Source organism: Marmota monax, unplaced genomic scaffold (genome assembly GCF_021218885.2).
Source record: "Marmota monax isolate L192 unplaced genomic scaffold, Marmota_monax_Labrador192_F-V1.1 WCK01_AAM20220418_F8-fsc00036, whole genome shotgun sequence".
In the NCBI taxonomy this organism is placed as follows: Eukaryota; Metazoa; Chordata; class Mammalia; order Rodentia; family Sciuridae; genus Marmota; species Marmota monax.
The window spans coordinates 439,319-466,758 of record NW_026694491.1 but is presented as its reverse complement, the minus strand read 5'-3'; the positions used below and the strand labels follow the sequence as shown (position 1 = coordinate 466,758).

Genomic DNA, 27,440 nt, shown 5'->3' with positions numbered 1-27,440 from the left:
GGGATTCTTTGAGTTGTTATTTGAAAATCCATTTTTAAGCATAAAATATAATTTTACCTATTTCTGCTATATCTAGAATTTCTGAACAGGCAGAACTGAAAAAATTTTCAATTCCTCTTCACTACCTGCCATCAGATGCTGTAATACTCAGCTTACTTTTTGAGGTACAGGTAAAACCTAGTGTTACAGCAGATTCCCCTATTGGGTCTACTGAAAGCCAGATAATGATTGAGCCAGATGGTAGAATGATACAATCATGGGATAATATGGAAACTACCCCATATCTTGTTTTGGCTGAAATTGAAGAGGTAGTTGAATTTCTTTCTTTCTTTTTTTTTTTTTGGTACCAGGGATTGAATTCAGAGGCTCTCAACCACTGAGCCACATCCCCAGCCCTATTTTGTATTTTATTTAGAGATAGGGTCTCACTAATTGCTTAGCACCTCGCTCCTTGCTGAGGTGGCTGTCTCAGCCTCCTGAGCTGATGGGATCACAGGCATGTGCCACTGCACCTGGGGAGATAAATTTCAAATGAATTCTATTAAGTATACAAGGAGAAATGGCTTAATGAGTAAACATTTCTGTCATTTATAACTTTTGAAAAGTGATCTTTATTCATCAAATGAAAATTTTTGAGAAAACATTTGTATTTCCTACTGTCCTTTATTTTCTTGCTTTACTTTCTAAACTATGTACATCATCTCTGAGTTATATATTAAAATTCTTTTCAGTCTTGAGGTATTCCCTGCCTCCACCCCTAGTATATCTTTTTTACTCCACTAGATGGGGTGATTAATCATCTTACTTATGCCTGAAACCCTGCTCCCCATGGTGATCTGGCTTTTCTAGTCTCCTTTGCCATACTTTCTTCTTTTTTCTCCAGGTATTATCTGAACTACTTTGGTTTTGCCTTGTAGTTTTACTCCTACATTTCTTCCATTCTGTATCTACTCACTTTCATGCTCTATTCTTTATCTGTCTTTAAAAGCATTTCTTACATTATTGTTTTGGGGAAACATTCTACTTTTTCTCCTCTTTTTGCTCCTTTAACACTATAAATTCTGTAGCATTTTATCTTTTCTGTAGGCTCATGCTACAGTTGTTTTACTTGTATGTTTTTTTCCCTCCTTAATGGTAGCTCCTTTGTAGTTTATTTTTTTCTTTACCTTCTTCAGTTTCTTACATATTATGTTAGGTACATAGAAGGTATCCAATAAAAATTATATCACCAGATGAGTTTCCATATCTATTCTCCACCTTGTGTACGTCCGTGTTGTTCTGTTTAGGTGATGGATAGACATTTCAAATTTGAATATCAACCATGAAAATATCCTTTGTTTTTCACAATGATGTAATCTTCTCTTCCATATCTTGGTACATGGTAACCCTCTTTCTGTAATATTATCCTCCTACTCTTTTTTTTCTACCTGAAAACACTTATTTTTGAGTTTATCTTAATGTTCCTGTAGCATGATATATTCATGTCTCCAGTCACTGTTATAGTATCTGCCAGTCTAAGTCTGCCACTGGACTAAATGCCTAAAGAGCAGAAATGCTTCCATTTACGAGTTCCCAGTGTATAACAGTGTGCATGGTAATAGTATGTCAGGCAGAGTTAGAGGAATGGATAGGTAGGTTTTAAGTAGGATTTTGTATTCCTTCACCTTCCCATCAAAATCAGTAGAGATGTTCATAAAGAATAATTTGGTATAGCAAATAAATATTTTCATAATGCCAATAGTAACATTTTTCTAATCACTTAAAAATGCAGCAATAAATTAAAAAGGGAAAGAGAATATTTCCACTTATAGTTCAAGTCTTCATAGAAAGAAGGAAGTTATACTTACATAAATATAATTACTGGAGAAAACAGGGTATAGACTAGTGCTGCCTTAGTCCAGTGGTTTTCAAAATTTTTGCTTGAAAAACATTGTACCTCTTCAACTGATTTTAGGCTAATGGCATTTGAAATATTTTGTCAAGAACATAAATAGTTATAAAGGGTCTAATTTCTAGGTTGTATATTGTGATTGTGCATTATTATTAAAATCTTAGAATTGAGATATTGTCACTGAGATATATGGGACTTAAACATTTAATACTGTTGAGATCTATAGCCTTACTGATTTTTTTTGTTGTTGTTGTTGTTACTGAGAGAACTCTTGAAGTCTTCAATTAAAATTGTGGATTTCTATATTCTTTCAATTCTATCAGTTTCTGTTGCACTTATTTTGAGGGTCTCTCAATGCATGTGTATACATTTAAAATTGTTATGTTTTCTTGTTGAAAACATTTATCATTACAAAATATGTTTTATCTTTGAAGTCTATCCTGTTATTAATATATCCATTCCAGCTTGGTATATTACTTTTACATTTTTGGGGGGTGAGTATTGGGGAGTGAACTTGGGCACTCAACCATTGAGCCACATCCCCAGCCCTATTTTGTATTTTATTTAGAAACAGGGTCTTACCACGTTGCGTAGCACCTCACTGTTGCTGAGGCTGGCTTTGAACCAGCGATCTTCCTGCCTCAGTCTCCCATACCGCTGGGATTTCAGATGTGCACCACTACATCCGGCTACTTTTACATTTTTTTACCTGCGTTTTTGTATTTTTTGTTTTTATACCTTTATTTATTTGTTTATATATGGTGCTGAGGATTGAACCCAGGGCTTTACTCATGCTAGGCGAGGGCTTACCACCAAGCCATAACCCCAGCCCTGCATTTTTGTATTTTTAAAGTTAATTTTTTATAAGCAGCATATAGTTAGATATGCTTGCTTTTTAAATCCAATTTGACAATCTGGGCCTTTTAATTAGAATTTTGACTAATTTATTTAAATGTTGTTATTGATGTGGTTGGATTTAAATTAGCCATCTTGCTGTGTATTCTCTGTTTGCCACACTTGCTTTTTTGTTCCTTCCTCTATCCCTATTTCATTTTTTAAAATATTTTTTTAGTTATACATGGACACAATATCTTTATTTTGTTTATTTATTTTTATGTGATGCTGAGGATCGAACCCAGGGTCTCTCACGTGTGAGGCGAGTGCTCTACCACTGAGCCACAACCCCAGTCCCTTCCTATTTCATTTTGTTATCTATTCTGTTTGCTTTAGGATTCTATTTTATCACCACTATTTACCTTTTACTTATGTTTGTTTATTACTTTAGTTGTTATTTTAAGGTTTATAATGTATATTTTTAATTTGCCACAGTGTGCCTTCAAATGTTATACTGCTTCTCATGAAATGCAAGAATCTTTCAAAAATATACTTTCATTTCTCTCATCCTTTATTTTAGTATATTTTTTCTACACAAACACAATGTTATACTTTTACTTTACATGATCTGCCATCATTTAAAGATAATTCTAACAGAAGTTTTTTTATATGCCCTTATAATAATTTTTATTTTCAGTATCCTCCATTTATTTTATAGATCCAAATTTCTTTTTTTTTTTTTAAAGAGAGAGGAGGGGAGGGGGGGAGAGAGAGAGAGAGAGAGAGAGAGAATTTTTTAATATTTATTTTTTTTGGCAGACACAACATCTTTTTTTTTTTTTTTTGTATCTTTTTCTTTCTTTTTGAAGAAATTCCTTTAGTATTTCTTGTAGAAATTATGTTTGGCAACAAATTTTCTAGGTTTTGTTTTTCTAAAAAGTCTTTATTTACATTGTTCTCCCCTGCCCCCTTCTGTTTTGGGACTGACTATTAAAATCAGGGGTACTGTACTACTGAGCTACATCCCTGGTCCTTTTTGTTTTGAGATAGGATCTCATTATGTTTCCCAGGCTGACCTCAGACTTGGTGATCCACCTGCCTCAGCCTCCTGAGTTGTTTTTTCTTTGAATTTTGAAGGTGATTTTCCTCACCATACAGGATTCTAGGTTAATAATTTCTTTAGCACTTTAAAGACCTCATTCAGTTCTCTGGTATACATAGTTTTGAAGTGAAGTCTGGGAAAATTCTTATTTTTGTACCTCTCTGTATGATTTACCTGTTTTCTATAGCCATTTCAAAGATTTTTAATAAATTATTTTCAGCTATTTGGTATGATAGATATAGGTATGGTTTCCTTTGTGTTTTTTGAATTTCTTGAAGCTTTGTATAATATTTTAGGAAATTTGGAAAAATTTTTGCCATTATTTTTTCCCCTCTCTTCCTTATTTTGAGGATCTGTTTTCATGTATAAGATCTGTGATATTATCCCATGGATTACTGAGACTTTGTTCATCTTTTTTTTTTTTTTTTTTTTCAAATTTTTACTCCATCTTCAAGTTTTGCTGCTTTTCCCCTTACACTGTCTAATATGTTCATCTCATTCCTGAAATTAGTGAGATTTATTTAAATTTATTTTTCATGTCTTGAATTTTCATTTGGGCCTTTAAAAAATTCCATTTTCTTTCATTTTGTTCATGTTTTCCTTTAACTGCTTTGGACCTGTGATAACTTTTAATGTCTTTGCTAATTCTATGTATCTATCATCTTGAAGTCAGATTTTATTGACTGATTTTTCATTTGATTATAAGTTATATCTTTTTTCTTTTTGTCATGTCTGATGATTTTTGATTGTGTGCTGAACAATGTGAATGTTACTTTGTTGAGTATCTGATTTTGTGTCTTGTGTCTTCCTTTCATGAGCAGTAGATTTTCTTCTGGAAGGCAGCTTAGTTAGATTAGTTTGGTTGCTTGAGAATGACTTTTGTTGTTAGAGCAGTTTTATCTTCTTTTTTAATTAAGAGATGGAGTCTTGATATGTTGTCCAGGCTGACTTGCAGCTCCTGGGCTTAAGCATTTCTTCTTTCTCAGTCTCCTCGGTAACTGGGAGTACAGCACCATCACTACCCAGCTAGAATAGGTTTGTCCTATTAAGGCATAGTCCTGCTAAAATGCCCTAGTGATCAGTGAAGACTCTCCAGCCTGGCTGAGGAGCTCAGGAATGATTTTGAAGCCCTGTGTGAATTGAAACTATTCAGCTCACAAGCAGTTTAATTAATAGAACTAGTAGAGTCTCAAACTACATGTGTGCACTTTAGTATTAACAAAACATGAAGGGGACCTTGTGCTCTTTTTCAACATAGCATCTTTCACTTTGAAATTCTGTCCCTGAACTTCCAGCCGTTTCTGCATCTCTGAATTGTAGTTCATCCCCTTAGCTGACTGGAATTCTGCTTATCACTCTGATTTGATATGTGCCTGGGCAGAAAGCAGGGGCAAATCCTTGGGTTCACCTTTCAGTGTGAAGATTCTGACCTTCTATACCACTTAAGTCTTAAAGGGTACATGTTATATAATTGAACAGCATTGATTTTTTTTCCTTTATGTCAGTGTCCAGTATAATCATGTCTTTTTCTGGTTTGTGAGAACTGTGGTTGAGAGGAACTGATCATTTGGTTCTAGCTGTAAATGTATAGTCAAGTGTATTGGGTTCTCTGAAGGCAAAACCAACATGTAACTTATCTGTTTGGTATTGTTTGTTTAAACTTTTCAAACTAAATTATGAATAAGTGCTTGGACAAAAAATGATGAGCTCTCCCATATCCTTGTGTGTTTCTAGGTGACTGTAACTACCTAATACACAGCCATGGAGTCCATGCTTAATAAGTTGAAGAGTACTGTTACAAAGGTAACAGCTGATGTCACTAGTGCAGTAATGGGAAATCCTGTCACTAGAGAATTTGATGTTGGTCGGCACATTGCCAGTGGTGGTAATGGTCTAGCTTGGAAGATTTTTAATGGCACAAAAAAATCTACAAAACAGGTAAGTTATTCTGTCTAGTTGGAAAAAAAAATACATGCTAAGTACTGTAAAGTCTGTGTATGTATTTAAAAAAATTTTTTTTAAAGATGGACACAATATGTTTAATTTTTATGTGGTGCTGAGGATAGAACCTTGTGCATCACAAGTTCAAGGCAAGTGTTCTACTGCTGAGCTATAACCCCAGCCCCTCATGTATGATTTTTATGTTAAGAAGTACCAAAAGTTCTTAAAAAAAAATCAAAAGTTCTTTAATGGATTCTTAATTCAGCTCTTTGTTTTTCATTTCATCTTATGAAGTCACCAAAAACAAAAATTTTAAAATATGCCCTGTGTCTCCTGGTTTACACATATGCTGTTTGACATACCATGCTAACCTACTTTTGTTTACTTAATAACAAAGTGTTACAAATACCACTTTACTTAATAAAGTGTTATTTGAGCATATTAAAAGATAATAATTGCAAAATATATTTTAGGATAAAAATTGCCATAGCACTTAAGTTTTCTTTTACATTTGTCAATAAATTATCAGGAAAATATCCATTTAAATACTGCTAACGTTAAGTGTCTCTTGTTTAGTGCATATTTTTCCCCCCAATGCTGGGGAATTGAACCTAGGGTTTTGCCCATGCAAGCTAGGCAACCATTTACCTCTGAGCTATACCCCTGGTCCATTTAGTACACTCTTATTCCCTCTTTTATTTTATAGCCTTATAGAAAATAGACTTCTAAATTTTTTTATATGTGTTTACCTGATAGCTTTTGCCATTAGAAGGGGATAATAGTTGTGGGATATATTTAGTAGTGTGTTTTGAGTTATATTATTTTGTAGTCATTTGTTTTTTTGGGACTAACTCTTCTTTTAGGGAAGAGTAGTTTGAGTTTTTTTTCTCCTTTAATTTGGCTTAAGAGATCAGCAGATGGTTCTTAGAAATGTTGAGTATCATTAGTGTTAAATTTTATTAGCAGCTTTTTGTTGGAATTTTTAAGGCATAAAAATCTCTGGTTTAAAATCTCAGGTTTAAAATCTCTGTAGAAATAAGATCTTTTTTTAAAAAACTTTTTTTAGTTGTTGATAGACATTTATTTTATTTATTTATTTATTTTTATATGGTGCTGAAGATTGAACCCAGAGCCTCACACAGGCTAGGTACAACCCCAGCCCAGAAATAAGATCTTAAAAAAAAACAGTCTAAAAGTATTTTTATTTCCTTACGTGTGAAATATATGGAATTCCTTACATATGAAATATATGGAGTTTAAGATGTGAGGGATTTATTACACATACTTAACAATGACTACCCATAATCATACAGTGTGGATATGCATTATTTGCTTCTTTTAAAAGTTAGCTTATTTCCCAAACAAGTATATTGAAGATCAAAATGGCTTTGGTTATCCTTTTATGAATTAGGAATTCTTGGTCCTGAGACAGATTACTGGTATGTAGTTCATACCTGGCTTATAAATTTGCTTTTATTGTTATTATTTGGAGGTCTTTTCAGATCGTTAATCCCCATGTTATATGCTGATTGATTTAAATTATCATTTTTGAGCATTGTTTTCTCTCTCAGTTCACCAAAAGTCCATCCACAAAGCAAGTGGTTTCTTAAAAGTACTCACTAGTTAAAAAAACATTTACAAAGTTATGTAAATGACCTGTCTCTTCTAACAGTAGCACAAATTGCTTTTATAATCTATTACAGGCATGTGTCATTCAATGACAGGTATATGTTCCAAGAAATGTGTCATTCGTTGGTTTTGTTGTGCTAAGATCACCGTGTGTACTTAAACTAAGATAACTGTGATGTCATAGGGTATATAATCTTATGGGACCACCATTATATGAATTGTTAAATGTTGTTATGTAGTACATGACTGTATATAAGGAGAAAATGAACACCAAATTTATAATATTATGCATTTTCATTAAGGATGTGGTAATAAAATTGCATCTCTGTGCTTAAACAAAAGGATGCTAGGTATTTGTGTTGATATTGTAATTTTTATGCTAAAATCCCCTGATAAGAGTAGTAATTATAGCACCTGCAGAGTAGATGGAAGAAAGTAAATATTTGTGAAACCTGGGATGCAGCAAGATAAAGAATTAGTAAATAATAATTTACTTATGAACTTGGTAATTTCACTTAGAGCTTCTGTTGCTGCTCATAGAACAGGATAACCAGGCACCAATGATAGAGCCCTATTATCAACACCTGAATGCCAGAACCGGGTTCTCTTTGAAAACTTTAATCTTTTTCATTTTCCCCACAAATTATTGCTTTTGGGGGGAGAGGAAGTTTTGGAATACACCAGTACTCTTGGTAGATATGATTTTGAATTTTCTTTGTCTCCTGCAAAAAAAAAAAAAAAAAAAAAGGTGGGGGGTCAGAGCTGAGTATCCTATATTTACTACTGGTTAATTCCTTAGTGAAGAGCTAAGTCTCTATAATCATACTGACATTAAAGCTTCATTTTAACTTCCTCCTTAATTGAAAATATTAATTCTTTTTCAGTGCTTTAGTTTTATTAAAAGAGATCATGTAAAGTAGGCAATCAAGAGCTGCACTGTCCAATATGACAGGCACTAGACGCATCTATTTAAATTAAATTAAATTCCTTAGTTGTCCTACTTTCCTTTCAGCCTTTCCATAGCTACATTTGACTAGTACTATCATATTGGACGATGCAGATATAGGAGTTTCTATCAATGTCAGAAGTTCTCTTGAATGATGTTAATCTAGTTAAACTAGAAAGAAAATAATGAAAAAGGTACTCTTCTTTAGTACCTCTTCCCCCCCCCCCCCCCAAAAAAAAAAATGGTCATAGGATCAGCACATCTTTCTTATCCTCTCAGGCTTTCCTTGAGCAACTACTATCATACTATATATTTAATTGTGGATATATTTTATAAGCATATATGCTCTTAAATTTGACATTGACTTCAAGGTGATCAGTAGATTGGGGACTTTGGATTGGAGGAGTTCTCATACTGTTTCAGTAGGACATGAAAGTGTTTTCTATTGCTGCATGACAGTAAATACCATGATATTCAAGTCATTGTATTTAAAGTTCACTTCATATTTTTTTCCTGAGCAAACAAATTTCGCTTATTTTTTACTTGATTTTTGAGAGCATTATCATAATGTTGCCTCCCTCCAAAACCCAACAATATTTTTGAGTTAAAAGAATCCCTTTAAAAGTATATTTAAGGCTTGCATTCCCTTTGAAAGGTTAGGGGTATTTTTTTCTTAGGGTTATTTCAAATTTATATAAGTATCTGGTGAATTATAATTTTCAGATCATGTACAGTTTTTGACTTTTTAATCTAGATGGTGAATTACTACTCTGTGAAGAATAGTAATTACAGCACCTACAGAGTAAATAAAACAAAGTAAATATTTATGAAACCTGGGATGTCACAATATAAAAAATTAGTAAACAACAATTTACTTGTGAACTTGGTAATTTCGTTGTACCTGATTGGACACATTTTTGTTAGTATTCTGGTTTTACATTCCCAGCAAAAATCAATAGAAATTGTTCTGCTGATATTTACTGTTTTTGAAGGGCATTCATTCCAGAATTCCTCATAGTGAATAATTTATGAAAGTAAAATATAGATTTGCTGAGAATCATCAGTGTATAATTGTTTTCATTTTTAAATTGAAAAAATTTTAATTTAATTTTGGAGTGCTGTTATTGGAAACTTATTTGTTAGATTAGAATATGACTATTGAGACTGACAGTTTGTTTAAATAATTTGTAATGAAAGTAGCACATAATTATAGTTTCCATCTCACCCATATACCTAATTTTTTCTTCCTTTCATGTAGAAAAATAATTCTACATTTTGAAATTTCTTTCAGCTATTGTGTGTGTGTGTGTGTGTGTGTGTGTATGTGTGTGATGCTAGGGATTGAACCCATGGCCTTGTACCTGAGAGGCAAGCACTCTACCAACTGACTATATATATCCCTAGCCATCTTTCAACTATTTTATACCAAGTTTTTTAAAAAAATTCCTTTTTTTTAATAGGGCAACTGTGGTGTAATTTTGTCTTCAGAGTTGTATACATTGGCCTGGTACATATTTTTTCCTCCTGCTTCATGAGCTTCATAATACCTTTAGTTAAATAACTTATTAGTTTCTGTGAGAATAATGAAGATTGGTTAGTTTTTAAAGTTTTAAACATAATAAATGTTTCATTGTTCATAGTTTATCTAGTCTACTAAATGTAGAATTGAACTTAGTTCATTAAGTATTAACAAATATACATTTGTTATTTAGATGCCAGTATTTGTGGGTGGAACTCACAAATATTTTGTGAATGAAAGCATAACTAAATTATAATAAGTAAACAAATTATACTTTATGTTTTAAAATAAAGGAGACCATTATGCAAAGCTTGATGTATTAGTCAAGTTACTTTGATTAAAAAAAAATCAAAATTGTAGTAATTTTAAGGGGTATATGTTGCTACGTTTCAGTCTTCTCAAAAATCAAGTTATTTTTAACTTATTATAAATTAAAATTTAGTTTTTATTTCATTGTTTTGAAGGAGTATTATCTCAAAATCAGATGAAAGATGAAGAGTCTGATGTTTGGCAGTTATTACTGCCCAGTCACAAAGGATCCAGAAAATAGAGATCATAGGAAACATCTGTGTTTCAAAAAATGTCTTTGGTGGCTCTTAAGAGAGAGGTTAATGGAGGTCATGATTGCGGTTAGAGAATCCTAAATGCATTACTTTATATCACATAACTTAGATTTTATTTCTTGAATGATCTGGTTTTCAACAAAGTTCACCTTTATAGTAAGCAAAGGATCTTTAAAAAAAAAAAACAACGTATAAATTAGGTCTATTTCAAATGAAACATCCTCAGTTGTGACAAATATTAGTTTTTAGAAGAACTTTATAGTCTTTTTTTTCTTTTTTAAATTGGGCTGTTGGAAAAACATACTTTTTAGTGGGTGTCTTTTCTTTCAGTGTATTTTAAAGAATATGCAGTGAATAAAGGATAGGAACAATTGCAAGCAAATATTGCACATATTTTGTTCTAATTAATTATTGTGTAAAAAGACTCAATTTTTTATCATTACTTTATTTTTGATTTTATTTTTTTTTTTTAGTCAACAAATCATTTATAAAGGAGCAATCCATAGACTGTGAAAAAACATTTGGAGTACAGACACTTGTTTATAAGATATGCAAAGACTGGAAAACTCAACAACCAGCTAATAATGCAATTAAAAATTAATAAATCACATAAACAGGTGTTTCATTAAAGAGAATAATCAAATGGCAAATAGGCATATGTAAAAATACTCAGCCTTATTTGTTGTTAGAGAATTTCACATTAAAACCATAATGGGGCTGGGGTTGTGGCTCAGGGGTAGAGCACTCACCTCTCACTTGCGAAACCCTGGGTTCAATCCTCAGCACCACATAAAAATAAATAAGTGAAATAGAGGCATTGTGTCCAAGTACAACTAAAAAATAAAATATTAATAAAATCCCAAACAAACAATAATAGTGGTGGCCAGGCATGGTGGTTCACGCCTGTAATCCCAGCATCTTGGGAGGATGAGGCAGGGATTGAGAGTTCAAAGCCAGCCTCAACAAAAGCGAGACTCTAAGCAACTCAGTGAGACCCTGTCTCTAAATAAAATGCAAAATGGGGCTGGGGATATGGCTCGAGGCCATTGCCCCTGAGTTCAATCCCTGGTTACTTCCTTACCCCCCCCCACCAATAAAACACAACAACAACAAAAACAAACCATAATGGTTTTCAACAAAGTTCACCTTTGGTACAATACACACGCACGCGCCTGTGCGTACGTGAGCTCTCTCTCTCTCTCTCTCTCTCTCACACACACACATACACACACACACACACACACACACACTATAATTTTTTATTTGCAAAATAAAAGATGTTAACAAACAATAAGATGAGTCTGTTGCTGTGTACCATATGATAAATGAGAAAAGGAACAATTGCAACAAAAGCATTCCACAGTCCTCTTTGAGCCTGGCAGCTGGACCGTTCAATATGTTTTCCAAAATATTAAGTCATCAAACCTATCATTTACCCAATTTTTCACTGACCTTCATGTAGCAAATATTACACATTACTGCACACAGGAAACACAGATGTTTCCTGTGATCTCTATTAATTAATTTAAATATAAATGATCTAGATATTATAATTAAAAGGTATAAATGTTCAACATATGTAAAAAGCAAATAGTAGCTATATGCTCTATACATATGTTACTCTTTAAATATCAATACACCAATGTGTTAAAAGCAAAAGGAGGGGAAAAAACATGAGAAATCTGAAATAGAGCTATTAGTATAAAATTAATTTCAAGAAAAAGTATTATCAGAGATAAAGATAAACATTTCATAACATAATATTGTAACTTCTTCAAGAAAGTATAATAATCCTAAGTGTATATGTACCTAATAACAATTTCAAAGTGCTTGAAGTAAAAATTAATAAAACTAGAAAACAAATCCACAATCATTTGGAGATTTTAAGCCCCCTCACTTTGCTGGAAGGAGTAATGATATAGAAGGCTTAACAACATTAATCAGCCACCTTGACCTATTTGTTATTTCCAGAAAACTATATATAAAACTGATATGTAGGGGCTGGAGATGTGGCTCAAGCGGTGGCTCGCTCGCCTGGCATGTGTGCGGCCTGAGTTTGATCCTCAGCACCACATACAAACAAAGATGTTGTGTCTGCTGAAAACTAAAAAATTAATATTAAAATTTTCTCTCTCTCTCGCTTTCTTAAAAAAATGATATGTAGAAAATTAATAAGGATAGACTGTATTCTGTCATAAAACAAGCTTTTTTTGGGGAGAAATTTTTAAAATTAAAAGACTCAAATTTAAACTACAGTTAATCATTGTCTAAAGATATACTGGATAGTTGCACTTTGTCATCTTTTCTGTATATTTTAAAATCATAATGAAAAGATGAAAAGGATTTTAATTTGAGATAATAAAATGCTTCTAATTAATTAATTGCTTATCTTTATTGACTATAAGTCGGCAATAAACACCGGAGATGCTTCTACCAAGATGTAGCTTTGTTTTTTGTTTGCTTTTGGTCTGCTAGTGATCCAGTCCAGAGCCTCACTCTTCAAGCCCTCCACCATTCAGGCACACCCTATCCCCACCACTAAGACATTGTTGCTTGCTTCAAAAAGTTTATAATATATAGATAGAGACAGGTAGGACTTTTATGGAAGTGGCATATATGTGTTAGCAGAGTGGGTAGGACAGGTTGATTGTCCCTTATGAAGTGTTTGGGATCAGAAATGCTTACATTGAGTATCCATAGCCAAAAATCTGAAACTTGAAACTCTTTGAGGATCTCAGCTTCAATTTTGGAGCATTTTGAATTTCATATTTTCAGATTGGAAATGCTCAATCTGATAGCAAAATAATAAAAGAAAAATGCAAGTTGGAAATTGATTATGATATATTCTGATGAAAGGTTTTAAAATATAGGCTAAGAGTTTTAGGAAATCAGTATGGGGTCTGAAGAGTTATTAACATAATTTTGTTGAAATTGATTAATTTTAACTGATATGAATAAAGAGAAAAGTATTTTTAAGATAGTTAGTTGATAACCTGTTATGTCCTGTGTAGGAATCTGTCATCTTTTACCTTAAACCATAAATGAGTCTTTGAAAGAAAGAATTTTATGTTGTTTATTTTTCTTTATGTTCTTTTAAGAGTGATAAAACTAAGAGCTCAAGAACCATTTCATGTGATCTTTTTTAAGGCTTAAAACATCTTGAAAAAATAAACACATTTAAATTAGATGCATTTATAAAATGTGTTATAGCAGAACACTTACTAAAAGAAGATTTTGCGCATGATTGGTGCCATAGGAACTTGAACTTCTAGGTCATTTTTTTTTAGTTCAAATTGATATTATATAACACTCTTACTTTCTTCTCTTATGTCTCTTAATGATCAAAAGAGCTAGGTTGATCTGTTTATACAGGTTGAGCATCCCTAATCCAAAAAATTTGATATCTGAAATTCTTCAGTATCCAAAACCTTTTGAGTACCAATATGATGCCACATGTGGAAAATACCACACCTGACCTCATGTAGCAGTCAAAATGTAGATGCACTAAAAATCTTGTATAAAGTTACTTAAGTCTATCTGAGTAAAGGTATGTATGAAACGTAAATGGAATTCCAGATTATGCAAGATTTCAGAATCTGAGAATAAAAGCCAAATCTGAAACACCTCTGGTACCAAATATTTCAGATACGGGATACTCAGTCTGTATATGAATGTTATTTAAAGCTGTCACTCAACTTCAGTGCTTTCTTTCCTGAAAGCATGTACCATGTTATTACTTTACTGTTCCATATTTGTCTCTTTGCTATTTCTGAGGAGACAGAGTGGCATATTGGCCCTAGAATTAGTCTACCTAGGTAACTGAGTCTTGGCAGTTCAGTTTTTGCTGTAAGATCTTAGATAAAACATTTCCTATGTTCTCTTTAGATGAGAACTCTGGGTCTCATACCTTTAAAATTATTTAGATTTATTAATCATAAAGGAAACAACATTTTAATCAGAAAGGTATTATAATGGTGCTAAAATTTTCATGGCATTAGTTTTTATTTCTAATTGTAAACTGCTGACACTCAAATATAACTTTATTATTTTTATATAGTTCTTGATTAAAATTAGTGACACAATTCTTTTATTAGGAAGTGGCTGTTTTTGTCTTTGATAAAAAGCTGATTGACAAATATCAGAAATTTGAAAAGGATCAGATCATCGATTCTTTAAAACGAGGAGTCCAACAGTTAACACGGTTACGACACCCTCGACTTCTTACTGTCCAACATCCTTTAGAAGAATCAAGGTAAATTTTTTATAGAAATTTATATAGGAGACTTTGTGAAAAAATTAAAAATAACTATATTTGGTCTATTTCAAATATTATCAGTGAAAAATTGTTACGAACTGTCATTCTTATATATTAGTTTCCTAAAATTTATTTGCATTTTGCATGTATGTCTCTTTTTTTGAATATTGATAAAGACTTACTTCACATTTGCCTTGAGTCTGTATTTAAGTGTCTTTTCTATGCTCAGCACTACAGTAATCAAATGGAAGATGTAAGAGAAGTATGGAGTATATTCACTGCCTGAAAATGTCTGCCTTGCTAATTTGCTAAAATTTCTTGTCTCCTTTTTATTGAGGCAATATTTGAGGACCAATTTTGTGTGTGTGGCAAGTGCATTTCCAGACATTTAATCTTCTGTTTTTCCCAGCATGTCAATCCATAGCTTTCATTTACTTTACTATGTATTTTTTCTTGAGGATGATCTTGGGAAATATTGCTGACCAGAAAATGAAATTTATGTAGAATTGACTAGACTGTCAAGCCTGTGATGCTTTTAATAATCCTTTAGAAACCCTAGCTTTATAAAACCTTTTCCATATTATTCATAGCCCAAATTGTTTTATTTGCTCCTTCTTAGCAGACTATATTCCCATTTTAATTTAGGATCCTTACTCAAGTGATTTGCCATTTGTGTTCTGTGGTCCCTAGTATTTTAAGGATAGGATAAAAACAGGCAAGTAGGGTACACAACTGCAGAGTTCCAAACTTCTCATCTCCCTTCAGCTACTGTAATTTTGCTTTTATCAGTTTGGCATATTAGATTTCTCAGAAAATTCTTACACTGGAATCTTTACTAATCAGCCCCTCTAAAAATGCAGGAGACTGCCACCACCACCTAAATAAGACAGAATTTACATGTGAAAACTATCCTAAATGTTTTACATTGTTTAACTTATTTAAGTTTCGCAATAATGTAGGATGAGGATCAGAGATATTACTTAAAGCTGGCAGAGATGTGATTTCTGAGCCCACTTTTTTTTTATTGTACCATGCTATGCCTGTCCAGAAATTTGCTCATATGTCTCTTATCATAAAAATATCCTTATTACTTGTATCTACAGCTTATATCTCATAATTACATTTTTAAATTTCTCAAGGCAAACAGTATGTTACTCTTTCTCTGTCTCAGCAGCTTCTTTTATAGTGAATTAAACATTATAGAACTAGAATTTTATTGGTAAGCAGAAAGAGAATTCACAGATTACTTTAAGATATCTTAATTGTGAGGTTGTAAAAATTGTAGAAACATTAATAGAAATAGGAACACTTTAGGAAAGGAAAAAAATAGGTTCTAATCATTAATGAATTAATAATATTGAATGGCACAGAAATTATCCAAAGGAAATCTCCTACAGAAAGGATAATTCAGATGAAAGTTCAGAGTTGGTGATGTGTATGGGAATAACAAAGGCAGTAATTGAAATTTAACCAGGTTAAAATGGATTTTTTTCAAGAGCATGAGTAAAATGAGCAGTAGACTGAGGAATGTACTTTGAAATGTAGGGAGGTTAAAAAAGCCAGGGAAGGAAAAAGGAGAAATCATTGTCATATGGCAGGAGAAAACCTGGCAGTATGTTATAGAAGCCAAGGGAGAGGGACAAAAGGACCCAATTGCACTGGAGACTGAAGAATGGAAAGAAAATAAGAACTGAGAAGAATCATTAAGCTAAACTAGTGAGAGGTTATTAGTGACATTCAACAGTTTCAATAAGATGGCAGTTTGTAACCAGAAAATGTAACAGAATCCAGGAGAAGACATGTGGGTCAAATCCTGTTGGAGGAACTCAAAGGAAGATGGTTGAGGAATCAGTAATACACTCAGGTAAAGTTTAAGGCTAATGAGTTTATTCGTTCATGTTTGATGAAATGTAATTTTTTGTGAAGTAGAAAGTGGCTATTAGGTAAATAGTAGATAAAGAGAACCATGGAATAAGGAATGAAATAAGAGGACTGTGAATAAATGTTAATGAATGTTGAAAAACAAAGAGAACAAGGTTCAACTATACTTTGTGTAAAAGAAACCTGTGATGGTCATTACAGAATTAAAATTTGCCCAGTAAAAGATAGGTAAGGCGATAGTTTATTGTTGGTCATTGGGAAAAGAAAGGAATCACATATAACAAGGACTGAATTTGTTGTACAAAGATATTGGGAAGCTAAGTTTTGGTGGAGGTGGTGAAAATAAATGACTGTTAAGAAGCTGTGTTTGGGAAGTGGTCCTTAAGAACATATACCCGTTTTCAATGTGATTAATAATAATGGAAATGAATTTTCATGAAAGATTGTAAGGCCTTAGAACTTGAATGATAATCATAGATTTTTGATGTGACTAAGGATGATTTTTTGGGTCGAGAGAGAGAGTATTTGAGCAACTTTCAGAACAGTTCTGTAAAAGAATGCCTTAGTGTCCTCTGGGTTAATGAGCTGAATCCTAGGCATAAAAACAAGATAGCATCCTTCATAATGACTGAACAGGTAGGCAATATGATCCTTTTCTCTTTCAATCTTAAGTAGATCTGTCTCTGTCTGATATATATTGATTATATGTGCTTTTGTTTGAAAAATAGGTTCAAGGCAGATAAAAGGTTATTTAGATATTATAGACATGTGAAACAACAAAGTTCATATTAGTGGCACAGAAACTTGGTTTAGCCTTGTTGCTATACTACCTTGTAATCCTTCATTGCCAGAACCCAAAGCCCAAAGCCTAAAATGTTAGGGCTTGAGCCTCAGATGGTTGGTAATTGTAACAGCAATAAGAAGAGTTTATTGAGCATGCACTGGATGCTTTGCTATGTATTTTATGATTATCTCATTTGATCTTCACAGTAACACTTCAAGGTGCATCTGTTACCGTCATTTTACATACCGGCATAGTGAAGCTCTGGGTTAGGGTGTGCAGTGTCAGTAAGGTGGGAATAGGCATGCTTGAGTTCTTGATCATTACTCTATAAAGCTATTGAATGTCAATATCTAATGTTTTCTGGATTCTTAATTCTTATACACCAAAAAGCAATGATTAAAAAAAATTTAAAACTGCAACACCTTTCAAAAATAGATAAAAGCAAAGTTGCTTTGATTGTAAGTAAGAATGGGGGACTGGAGGTATGCCTGTTCCTTTTCCTGATCCTCTTGCTCTTGAGGCATCAGTGGGAAATCTGTAGGTTCCCTGAGTAGCATATTGTGAAAATTACAGCTTTAGAAATAAGGATATCATATGTACAATATAACAATATTTTAAGTAAGTTTATTGGTTTCCCATAAGGAATATCAGTCATTGAAGAAGAACAGTTGAAATAATATTTTATTTCCTGATGTTTTAAGTTTAAAAAAAAATGTATCAGTTGTCATAACACTTAGTTTAGAAGATTGATTTATCCAGGATAATTCATATATGAAGCCTCCTGATATTGTTTGAAATGTTCTATAACTATGCTGAAATTTACAAATCTAAAATAGTCTACCTTATCAATAGTTTAATAGGATTTCTGATAGTTTATGTATATTTGATTTTGATAATGAATAAAAAATATAGTAATACTCTTTCTTTTTGAAAACAGGGACTGCTTGGCATTTTGTACAGAACCTGTTTTTGCCAGTTTAGCCAATGTTCTTGGTAGCTGGGAAAATCTGCCTCCCTCTATATCTCCAGACATTAAGGATTACAAACTTTATGATGTAGAAACTAAATATGGTTTACTTCAGGTATGTATTTTTATTTAACATGTAAAAGTTTTTCCTTTAAGATTATTTTTGGCTTTTTCAAATTTATTAGACATTGTAAACTATTTTATATAAACCTTTCGTTCTTGTTAGTAATTTGAAAACAGTTTCTGTGTTGTATAATTTTTTTTTTTTTGCAGTTTATTGTTAGGCTTGGATAATATTTTAAATATATAAAACTGATAACTTTGGTAAACTTTGAGGAGGGGAACTTATTGATTTGTAAATGGGATGGGTTCCTTTTGGTTTTTTTGAATTTTTATTCATGTAAGTAATTTCATAAAGAAAATTATAAGTTGAAATATAGTATTGAATAATAATATTACTTCTCTAAAAAATTTAGTAGATATCAAGAGATATTATTGGCTCTTCCACATACTTTTAAGATTTTTCTTTCTTTTCTTACCAGAATAATATCTTCAGCTCCATATAGTAGATTTATGTAACAGATTCTGAGATCCTGGTGGACAGAGATCATTTTATTGATTGACTGATTATGGTACTGAGGAGTGAACCCAGGGGGCATTTTACTACTAAGCTATACCCCTGTCCTTTTGTTTTTTTGTTTTTGAGAGGCTGTCACTAAGTTGCCCACATTGGCTTTGAACTTGTGGTCCTTCTGCCTCAGCCTCCAAAGTAGCTGGGATTATAGGTATGTGCCACCTTGCCTGGCCATTTTATTTATTGTTTAACAGCTAGCTGTAAAACATAATTGGCATACTTAATAAGCTGCACATATGTGAAATTTGACACATATACTCCTATGAAACCATCACCAAAATCAAGATAATGCACACATCCATCACTCTGCAAAGCTTTCTCATATTCCTTGTATCCTTCCCTCTCTGTATCTTGTCCCAGGAAGTCACTGACTTTCTTTCTACCCCTATGGATCAGTTTGTATTTTCTAGAATTTTATAAATGGAATCCTATAGGTGTGTGTTTTTTTAATCTGGCTTTCAGTCAGTGTAATTATTTTGAGGTTTACCCATATCATTGTATGTATCAATAGTCGATGCATTTTTATAATGGAGTAATAGTCCATTGGATGCATATACCAGTTTGTTTATCCATTTATCTGTTGCTGGTCACTAGCATTGTTTCTAGTTTTTGGCTAATGGCTAATGAAGCTGCTTGTGTACAAGATTTTGTATGGACACAGATACTTTCATTTCTTCTGATTAAATAAATAGCTGTGAGTGGAATGGCTAGATCAAATGTTATTTGTGTGTTTCACTTTTTAAAGAAACTGACAAACTTTTTCCAAAGTGGTTATACTGTCTTTCATTCCCATTAACAGTATAATGTGAATTAGTATAATTAATATATTATATCTTTGTTAAAAATTCTGTTATTTTCATATCTTTGTTAAAAACTCTGTTATTTTCTTCCTTTAATTTTAACAGGTGTACATTAGTATCTCTAGGTGGTTTTAATTTGTATTTCCCTAATGAATAATGATACTTATTACATTTTCATATGTTTCCTTGCCATATGGATATTCTCTTTGGTGAATGTCTGTTCAGACATTTGCCCAGTTTTTGAATGTTTTCTTATTAATGAGTTTTTAAGATTTCTTTACATGTTGTAGACACAAATCCTTTGTCAGATATATAATTAATAAATATTTTCTCCCAGTCTGTGGCTTATCTTGTCATTTTCCTAACTATATTTAAAGAATTCCATCTTTGTTATTTTTAAATGTATGTTTAATACATTAAATATGTTGACTTGTTGTACAGCCAAGACTACCATCCACATTTACATAACTGTTTTCATCTTGCAAAACTGAAACTGTACCTGATAAACAATAACTCTTATCCCCCGCATTCCCCCAACTCTTGGCATCTACAGTTTTACTTTCTGTCTCTGTGAATTTGACTACTCTGTATACTTTATATAAATAGATCCCTTTGTAATTAGCTTATTTCACTATGTCCTCAAGGTTTATCCATGTTATAGCATGTATCAGAATTTCCTTCTTTTATAAGGTTGAGTAACATTCCATTGAATGCATGTACCACATTATAAGCAATTCAGTTGTACTTTCATCTATCAACTGACTCCTGAGTTGCTTCCATGCTTTGGCTTTCGTGAATAATCTGCTGTGAACACACACACACACACTCTTTGAACAACTTTTTTTTGTGTGTGTGTATGTGTGTGTATGGTGGAGGTACTAGGGATTGGACCCAGGAAGATTTTATACCCCCAGTCCCTTTTATTTTTTGTTTTTAGACAGGTTCTTGTAAGTTGCTGAGGCTGGCCTTGAACTTTGATCCTCCTGCCTCAGTCTCCTGAGTTGCTAGGATTATAGCTGTGTGTCATTGTGCTTGGTTAAATCTCTATTTGAGATCCTGCTTTCAATTTTTTGGAATATATACTCTGGAGTAGAATTGATGGGCCATATGGGGTTTCTAGTTTTAATTTTCTGAGGAGCCACGATAAAGGAGTCACCTGTTTTCTATAAAGCCTACACCATTTTACATTTTCACTAATAGTGCATGCATATGGATTTTAACTTCTCCATATCCTTGCCAATATTTACTGTTTTCTCTTTTTACTTTATAGTATCTAGCCATCCTGTTGGATATGGGATGGTATCTCATTGTGATTTGATTTGCATTTCCTAATGATTACTGACTTTGAACATCATTTCATGTGCTTATTGGCCATTAATATATCTTTGTAGAAATGTCTAGTCAATAAGTCCTTTGCCCATTTTTAAATCTGTTTTTGTGTGTGTGTGTATGTATGTTATCTAATTGTAAGAGTTCTTCATATATTCTTTTTTTTTTTTAAATAGAGAGAGAGGTAGACAGAGAGAATTTTTTAATATTTATTTTTTAGTTATCGGCGGGCACAACATCTTTGTTTGTATGTGGTGCTGAGGATCGAACCCGGGCCGCACGCATGCCAGGCGAGCGCGCTACTGCTTGAGCCACATCCCCAGCCCTTGATATATTCTTCTTTTTTTTTTTTTTTTTTGGTACCAGGAATTGAACCTGGGGTGATTAACCAGAGCCACACCTCTAGCCCTTTTTATATTTATTTGGAGGTAGGGTCTTGCTGAGTTGCTTAGGGCCTCGCTAAGTTGCTGAGGCTGGCTTTAAACTTGCTATCCTCCTGCCTCAGCCTCTGAGCTGCTGGGGATTATAGGTGTAAGCCATAGTGCCCGGCTCTTCATATATTATTGACATTAATCTCATATCAGATATGTAATTTGTGAGAGTTTTTTTCCATTTTGTGGGTTGCCTTTCACTCTGTTGATTTTGTTCTCTGATGCATAGAAAAATTTAAATTTTGATAGTCTCTTTTATATACTTTTCCTTCAGTTGCCTCTGTTTTTGGTGTCATAGTCAATAAATTATTGCCAAATCCAATGTCATGAAGCTTCCCTGTATTTTTCTTTTAAGAGTGTTATAGTATTAGGATTTAGGTTAGGTGTGTGATCCTTTTGAGTTTTTGTTTTTTGTTTTTAGTGTTGGGGATTGAATGCAGGGTCTTGTACATGCTAAGTATTGCACACTACCCTAAATTACACATCATCTGGCCATGACTTAATTTTTATTTATGGTGTAAAGGTCCACCTTCATTTTTTTGTAGGTGGTTCTGTTTTCATAGTACCATTTGTTGAATTCTGTTCCTTTCCCATTCAGTGGTTTTAGTATCCTTGTCAAAAGTCATTTGACCACATATACAAAGGTTTATTTCTGGGCAATCTGATTCTATTTCATTGATTTGTGTATTATAGTAACCATCTGATCTTTTTTCTCAATCCTAAAATTGTTCTAAATATTCCTGAGATTATTAAATAAAAACGTCGGCCAAATCTGTGCCTGAAATGTACAATAAGCAAAGAATTTATTTTTTCTTATAAAAATAGGGAATCTTTTCTAAATTTGATAAACTTTTTATATCTTGAAATTTATACTTGGGGAATATATATTTTTGAAAATGTGAATTTTTTTTAATACTAGAGATTGAACTGAGGGGTACTGTAGTACTTAACTACATTCCCACATCGCCATCCCCTACCTTTTATTTTTTTAGTTTGAGACAGGGTTTTGCTAAGTTGCTCAGGATCTTGCTAAGTTGGTGAGGCTAGCCTCAAACTTGCAATCATCCTGCCTCAGCCTTCTGAGTTAACAGGTGTGCTCCACCCCACCTGCCTGAAAATGTAAATTTTAAATGAACTTCATGAGTTCAAATGTGTTGTAAATGAAGAACATCCTTTTATTTGGAAAATACTATTAAACCTCTTAATCTTTGCTTATTGTACTATTCACTTAGTAGTATTTAGGCGATTAGAAGTAGCAGGTTGTATATAAGAGTGGTGAAAAGTGAAATTGGAAAGATAGAAACATGTCTTACTGGTGATGGGAAATAATGAAAAATTGTAAGCAAGCCAAATGACATGGTCTGAAATGTATTTTAGAGCTATCAGTCTACAAGACCAGAATTTTGGGATAGGGAAAGCATATGGGAAATAATCCCTACAACATAGAGTTTGATGTCAGGATCAAATGTGTGAATTTCTAAATGTTTATATAGTATTTAATATAGGAAATAATTAGTGATAGTTTTGTTTTGCCAGAGCTAGATTGAACCCAGGGCCTCATATATGTTAGGCAAGCACACTATTATGGAGCTGCTTCCCTAGGCCAATTAATGACAGTTTTTAAATAAAAGTCCTGCTCAGAAATCAGAGGAAGGAGGGGCTGGGGATATAGCTCAGTTGGTATAGTGCTTGCCTTGTGTGCACAAAGCCCTGGGTTCAATCCCTAGTGCCACAAAAACAAACAAACAAAAAGATTAAAAAAAAATGATTTCAGCAGAAATCAGAGGAAGGACTAGAGGTACAGAGTGCAGTTAGGCAGAGGTAGAATAGGTCCTGATGGCTGACTAGACATATAGGGATTAGAAGTAGTGTGGAATCTTATTAAAAAAATTTATATTTCACAATTTGAAGTAATCCACAGAGATCTATATAAATTGAGTAACCTGCTCAAAGTTTCATAGGTGGTAAGTAAGGAAGTAGGGACACAAACCCAGATATCTTCTAAAATTGTGCTCTTTGCACTCTTTTTTTTTTTAACATGGACACAATATCTTTATTTTGTTTGTTTATTTTTTATGTGGTGTTTAGGATCGAACCCATTGCCTCACATGTGTGAGGTAAGTGCTCTGCCACTGAGCCACAACCCCAGCCCTCTTTACACTCTTAAGTGTTGACTTGTCTTCATGTTGATAACTGTAAGTGGGGATTTTTAAAGAGAATTAATTCTCAAGTTGGACAGCTATATGGTTAGCATAGTTCTGGGTGCTAAAGGCATAGGGGTGAACAAATCAAAAAATCTTTCTCATTTGGAAACATATTATCATGTGGGAAGATAGTAAATTGAATTTTGATGAAATGATGTTAAGAAAAAAGGAGGGAAGGGAAAAGAGGAATATTTGGATGAGAGAGAAAAGGGATGTACTTTTGAATGGGATAGTTAGAATAACATCCCACTGAAAAGGGGGCATTTGAGAAAAAACTAAAAAAAGTCAAAGAAGCCATATAGGTAACTTGGGGGGAAAGAATGCTTCAGGTAGAAAGAACTTCAAGTATAAAGTCTCTGAGACAGGATCATGCATGAACCAAGGAATAGTGAAAATGTCCAAGGAATAGTGAAATACCTATAGCACTAGAGAGGAGTAAACAACAAGACCAGTTGTAGGAGATAAGATCAGAGAGCTATGGTGCGGGTTGGGTGGGGTGGGTAGGTCTTTTACACTAGATGAATACTTTACTCTGAAAGGGGAAGCCTTTAAATGGTTTGAGCAGGAAAAGTGACATGATCTGGGTTATATTTAATAGATTACTCTAGTTACTGTATTGAGGATTAAAGTGTGTAGAAGGGCAAGAGCAGAAGCAAAGAGATAAGGTTGGTGGCTATTAGAACAATTCCAGTCAGAGATAATGATGGTCCAGAGCAGGGTAGGTAGGTGGTATATTATGACAGTGGAGGTAGCAGGATTTGCTATATAAGAAAAATAATGTAGTACAGGATAACTTAGGTTTTTTTGTCCCAAACAACCAGAAAAGTGAAGTGATTATTAATGGATACCAGAAATACTACAGGAAGAAAGAATTTGAAATTATGAGAGAAACTTGATTTGGATTCCTCTGAGATTGAGATACTTATAAAATTCAAGGGGAGAAAAGTCATGAAAGTAGTCAGATAATCAATCTGAATTTTAGGACAAAGGCTCAGTCTGGAGACATTGAGAATAGTCAGCATATAGGTGATAATTTTTTTTTCACAATACCTTTATTTATTTATTTTTATGTGGTACTGAGGATCGAACCCAGGGCCTCGCACGTGCTAGGCGAGTGCTCTACCACTGAGCCACAACCTCAGCCCATAGGTGATAATTAAAGCGTTGGGAACATCAAGAAAGTGAGAGTAGATGGCAAATTGCAGAGGTCCAAACATTGTGTCAGGACATTTGGAAAGTAAGGAGGAAACAGCAGAATAGACTGAAAAGCAGTGCTCAGTGGAGTTTGGGGAAAACCAGGGACAGTGTTATCCTTGAAGTCAAAATCTACTTCTTGCCCAAATCTACTTCTTCTGGAGACAGAAAACTAGTCTTTCATTTTGTTTCACAGATTTTGTGATAATATCAGGTATAGATATTAAAAAATTAACCAAATATTAATCCAATGTGAGAATAAATGAATATCATCTGAATAGTTGAGAATAGCACAATACTGTTCAGAAAAACGGAACTAAGTCTTAATACTCACTATCTGTAACTCAATCAAAAATTCCCTCACTTTTTGAACTCTGGAACTGAATGAATTTGGATAGGAAAAGGTGTTTTTTTCTTCTGTTTATGTGCATGTATAAAGGAAATTAATAGATAGTTGTACTTTGGTTTTATAGTTAGATTTTCCCACCAACTAATGCTTAGATTGTCCTGCCAGCTGAAAATATCTAAACTTTTGCATTTATGATGAGATTTGATTGCTAGGTGTCATTAAAAACTGTTTTTATTGGAAGAACCAGCAGTAATTATGATTTTTTTTGGGGGGGTGTTATACTGTGAATTGAACTCAGGTCCTTGAACATCTGGGCTATATTCCCACCCCTTTTAAATTTTATTTTGAGAGAGCATCTCACTAGGTTGCCCACCCTTGCCTCAAGCTCCCTCAGTCTCCCAAGTAGATGGAATTACAGGTATGTACACTATGCCCAGCTAATAATTATGATTTTTATGACACATTGTATTGTTATAAATAGAGCTTTATGTAATAGAAAAATTTTTTTCATTTATAGGTTTCTGAAGGTTTATCATTTTTGCATAGCAGTGTAAAAATGGTTCATGGAAATGTTACTCCTGAAAATATAATTTTGAATAAAAGTGGAGCCTGGAAAATAATGGGTTTTGATTTTTGTGTGTCTTCGACCAATCCTTCTGAACAAGAGGTAATGAAAGTGTTATTAGTCTTTGAGTTTTTTAAAGCCTTGGAAATTTGTGATTATATCTAGAATGGACTAGAGAATTTAGTGTAACCTCTGTTAAAGGGTACATGTAGGCTATGTGGTACAATTTTTTTTGTTTGTTTTTGTTTTAGTTGTAGGTGAATACTTTATTTTTTTGTGGTGCTGAGGATCAAACCCAATGCCTCATACACGTAAGGCAAGCGCTTTACCACTGAGCTACAGCCCCAGCCCTACAATAGTTTTTTTTTTAGTTTACATTTTTAAAAAATATTTATTTTTTTTAGTTGTAGTTAGACACAATACCTTTTATTTATTTTTATGTGGTACTGAGGATTGAACCCAGGGCCCCACATGCACTAGGCAAGCGCTCTACCGCTAAGCCACAACTCTAGCCACTAATTTACATTTTTATAGAAAATTTCTAGTGTTCATTGCATCTAAAAATATGCTTCAGCTCATTAACTCCCTACACGTTAATGTTACTTGAGAAAAGGATGCCACAGTTAAATAAATTTAGAATTATTTGGTTAAATAGTTTTTTTTCCCCACTCAGAATGCCAAATACATTAACATATTATCTCATTGGATCATAGAATTTTCTTTGTGTAGCATAGTGACAGCAATAATGATGATAACAATAACCTTTATTGAAGCATTTTCTAAACACTTTTCATGTGTTTACTTATTTAATCCTCACAGCTCCTCAGAGAGGTATAGATACAATATAAATGAGTAAGTTAGGCTCATAGAATAAACTAACATGCCTAAGTTTAGATGGATTTTAAGTGGTAGAGTCAGAATTTGAACTTAGTCTTTGTGCTTCCAAAAAAGTATGAACCTTTACATGTTTATACTGCACCTTGTATTGATAATTTGTTTTCTGGAAGAGAATTCACAATAATCACAAGAGTTTTTGAGAATTCTGATCTCTCATTTTGTTTCATATACTTTCCATATTTGGGGATTTGGGAATTTTACAATTGAAGATGATAATAACATTTTTTATTTTATTGTATTGTATTTTATTTATTTTTATGTGGTGCTGAGGATTGAATCCAGTGCCTCACACGTAGTAGGCAAGTGCTCTACCATGGAGCCACAACCCCGGCCCTGATAATGGCATTTTTACTTACATGACTTAGTACAAATTTAAAGATACATTGCTTGATAATGCTTTACTTTCATTAGAAATATTTAATTGATGTCATCTCTTTTCTGTCTTACTACAGCCTAAGTTTCCTTGTAAAGAATGGGACCCAAATTTACCATCATTGTGTCTTCCAAATCCTGAATATTTGGCTCCTGAGTACATACTTTCTGTGAGCTGTGAAACAGCCAGCGATATGTATTCTTTAGGAACTGTTATGTATGCCGTATTTAACAAAGGGAAACCTATATTTGAAGTCAACAAGCAAGATATTTATAAAAGTTTTAGTAGGCAGTTGGATCAGGTATTTGCCTATTGATATTTGCTTTCATTAATAATTAATTGTTTCTTTCTT

General features: G+C 33.1%; 1 protein-coding gene and 1 non-coding gene across 4 annotated transcripts in view; one reads left to right on the top strand and one right to left on the bottom strand.

The window, feature by feature from the left end:
- Window positions 1-27,440, top strand: part of Scyl2 (SCY1 like pseudokinase 2) — a 61,948-nt gene that overhangs the window by 5,098 nt on the left and 29,410 nt on the right. For all 3 annotated transcript variants that reach the window (XM_046419340.2, XM_046419338.2, XM_046419339.2), the window contains exons 2-6: window positions 5,562-5,765; window positions 14,520-14,677; window positions 18,283-18,427; window positions 25,771-25,920; window positions 27,168-27,389. In XM_046419340.2, coding sequence (XP_046275296.1) covers window positions 5,589-5,765; window positions 14,520-14,677; window positions 18,283-18,427; window positions 25,771-25,920; window positions 27,168-27,389 — 852 coding nt within the window. In that variant the 5' untranslated portion in view covers window positions 5,562-5,588. The remainder of the gene's footprint in view (window positions 1-5,561; window positions 5,766-14,519; window positions 14,678-18,282; window positions 18,428-25,770; window positions 25,921-27,167; window positions 27,390-27,440) is intronic.
- Window positions 3,006-3,073, bottom strand: Trnav-cac (transfer RNA valine (anticodon CAC)). Its single transcript has one exon. It is a non-coding gene; the product is annotated as a tRNA-Val (tRNA).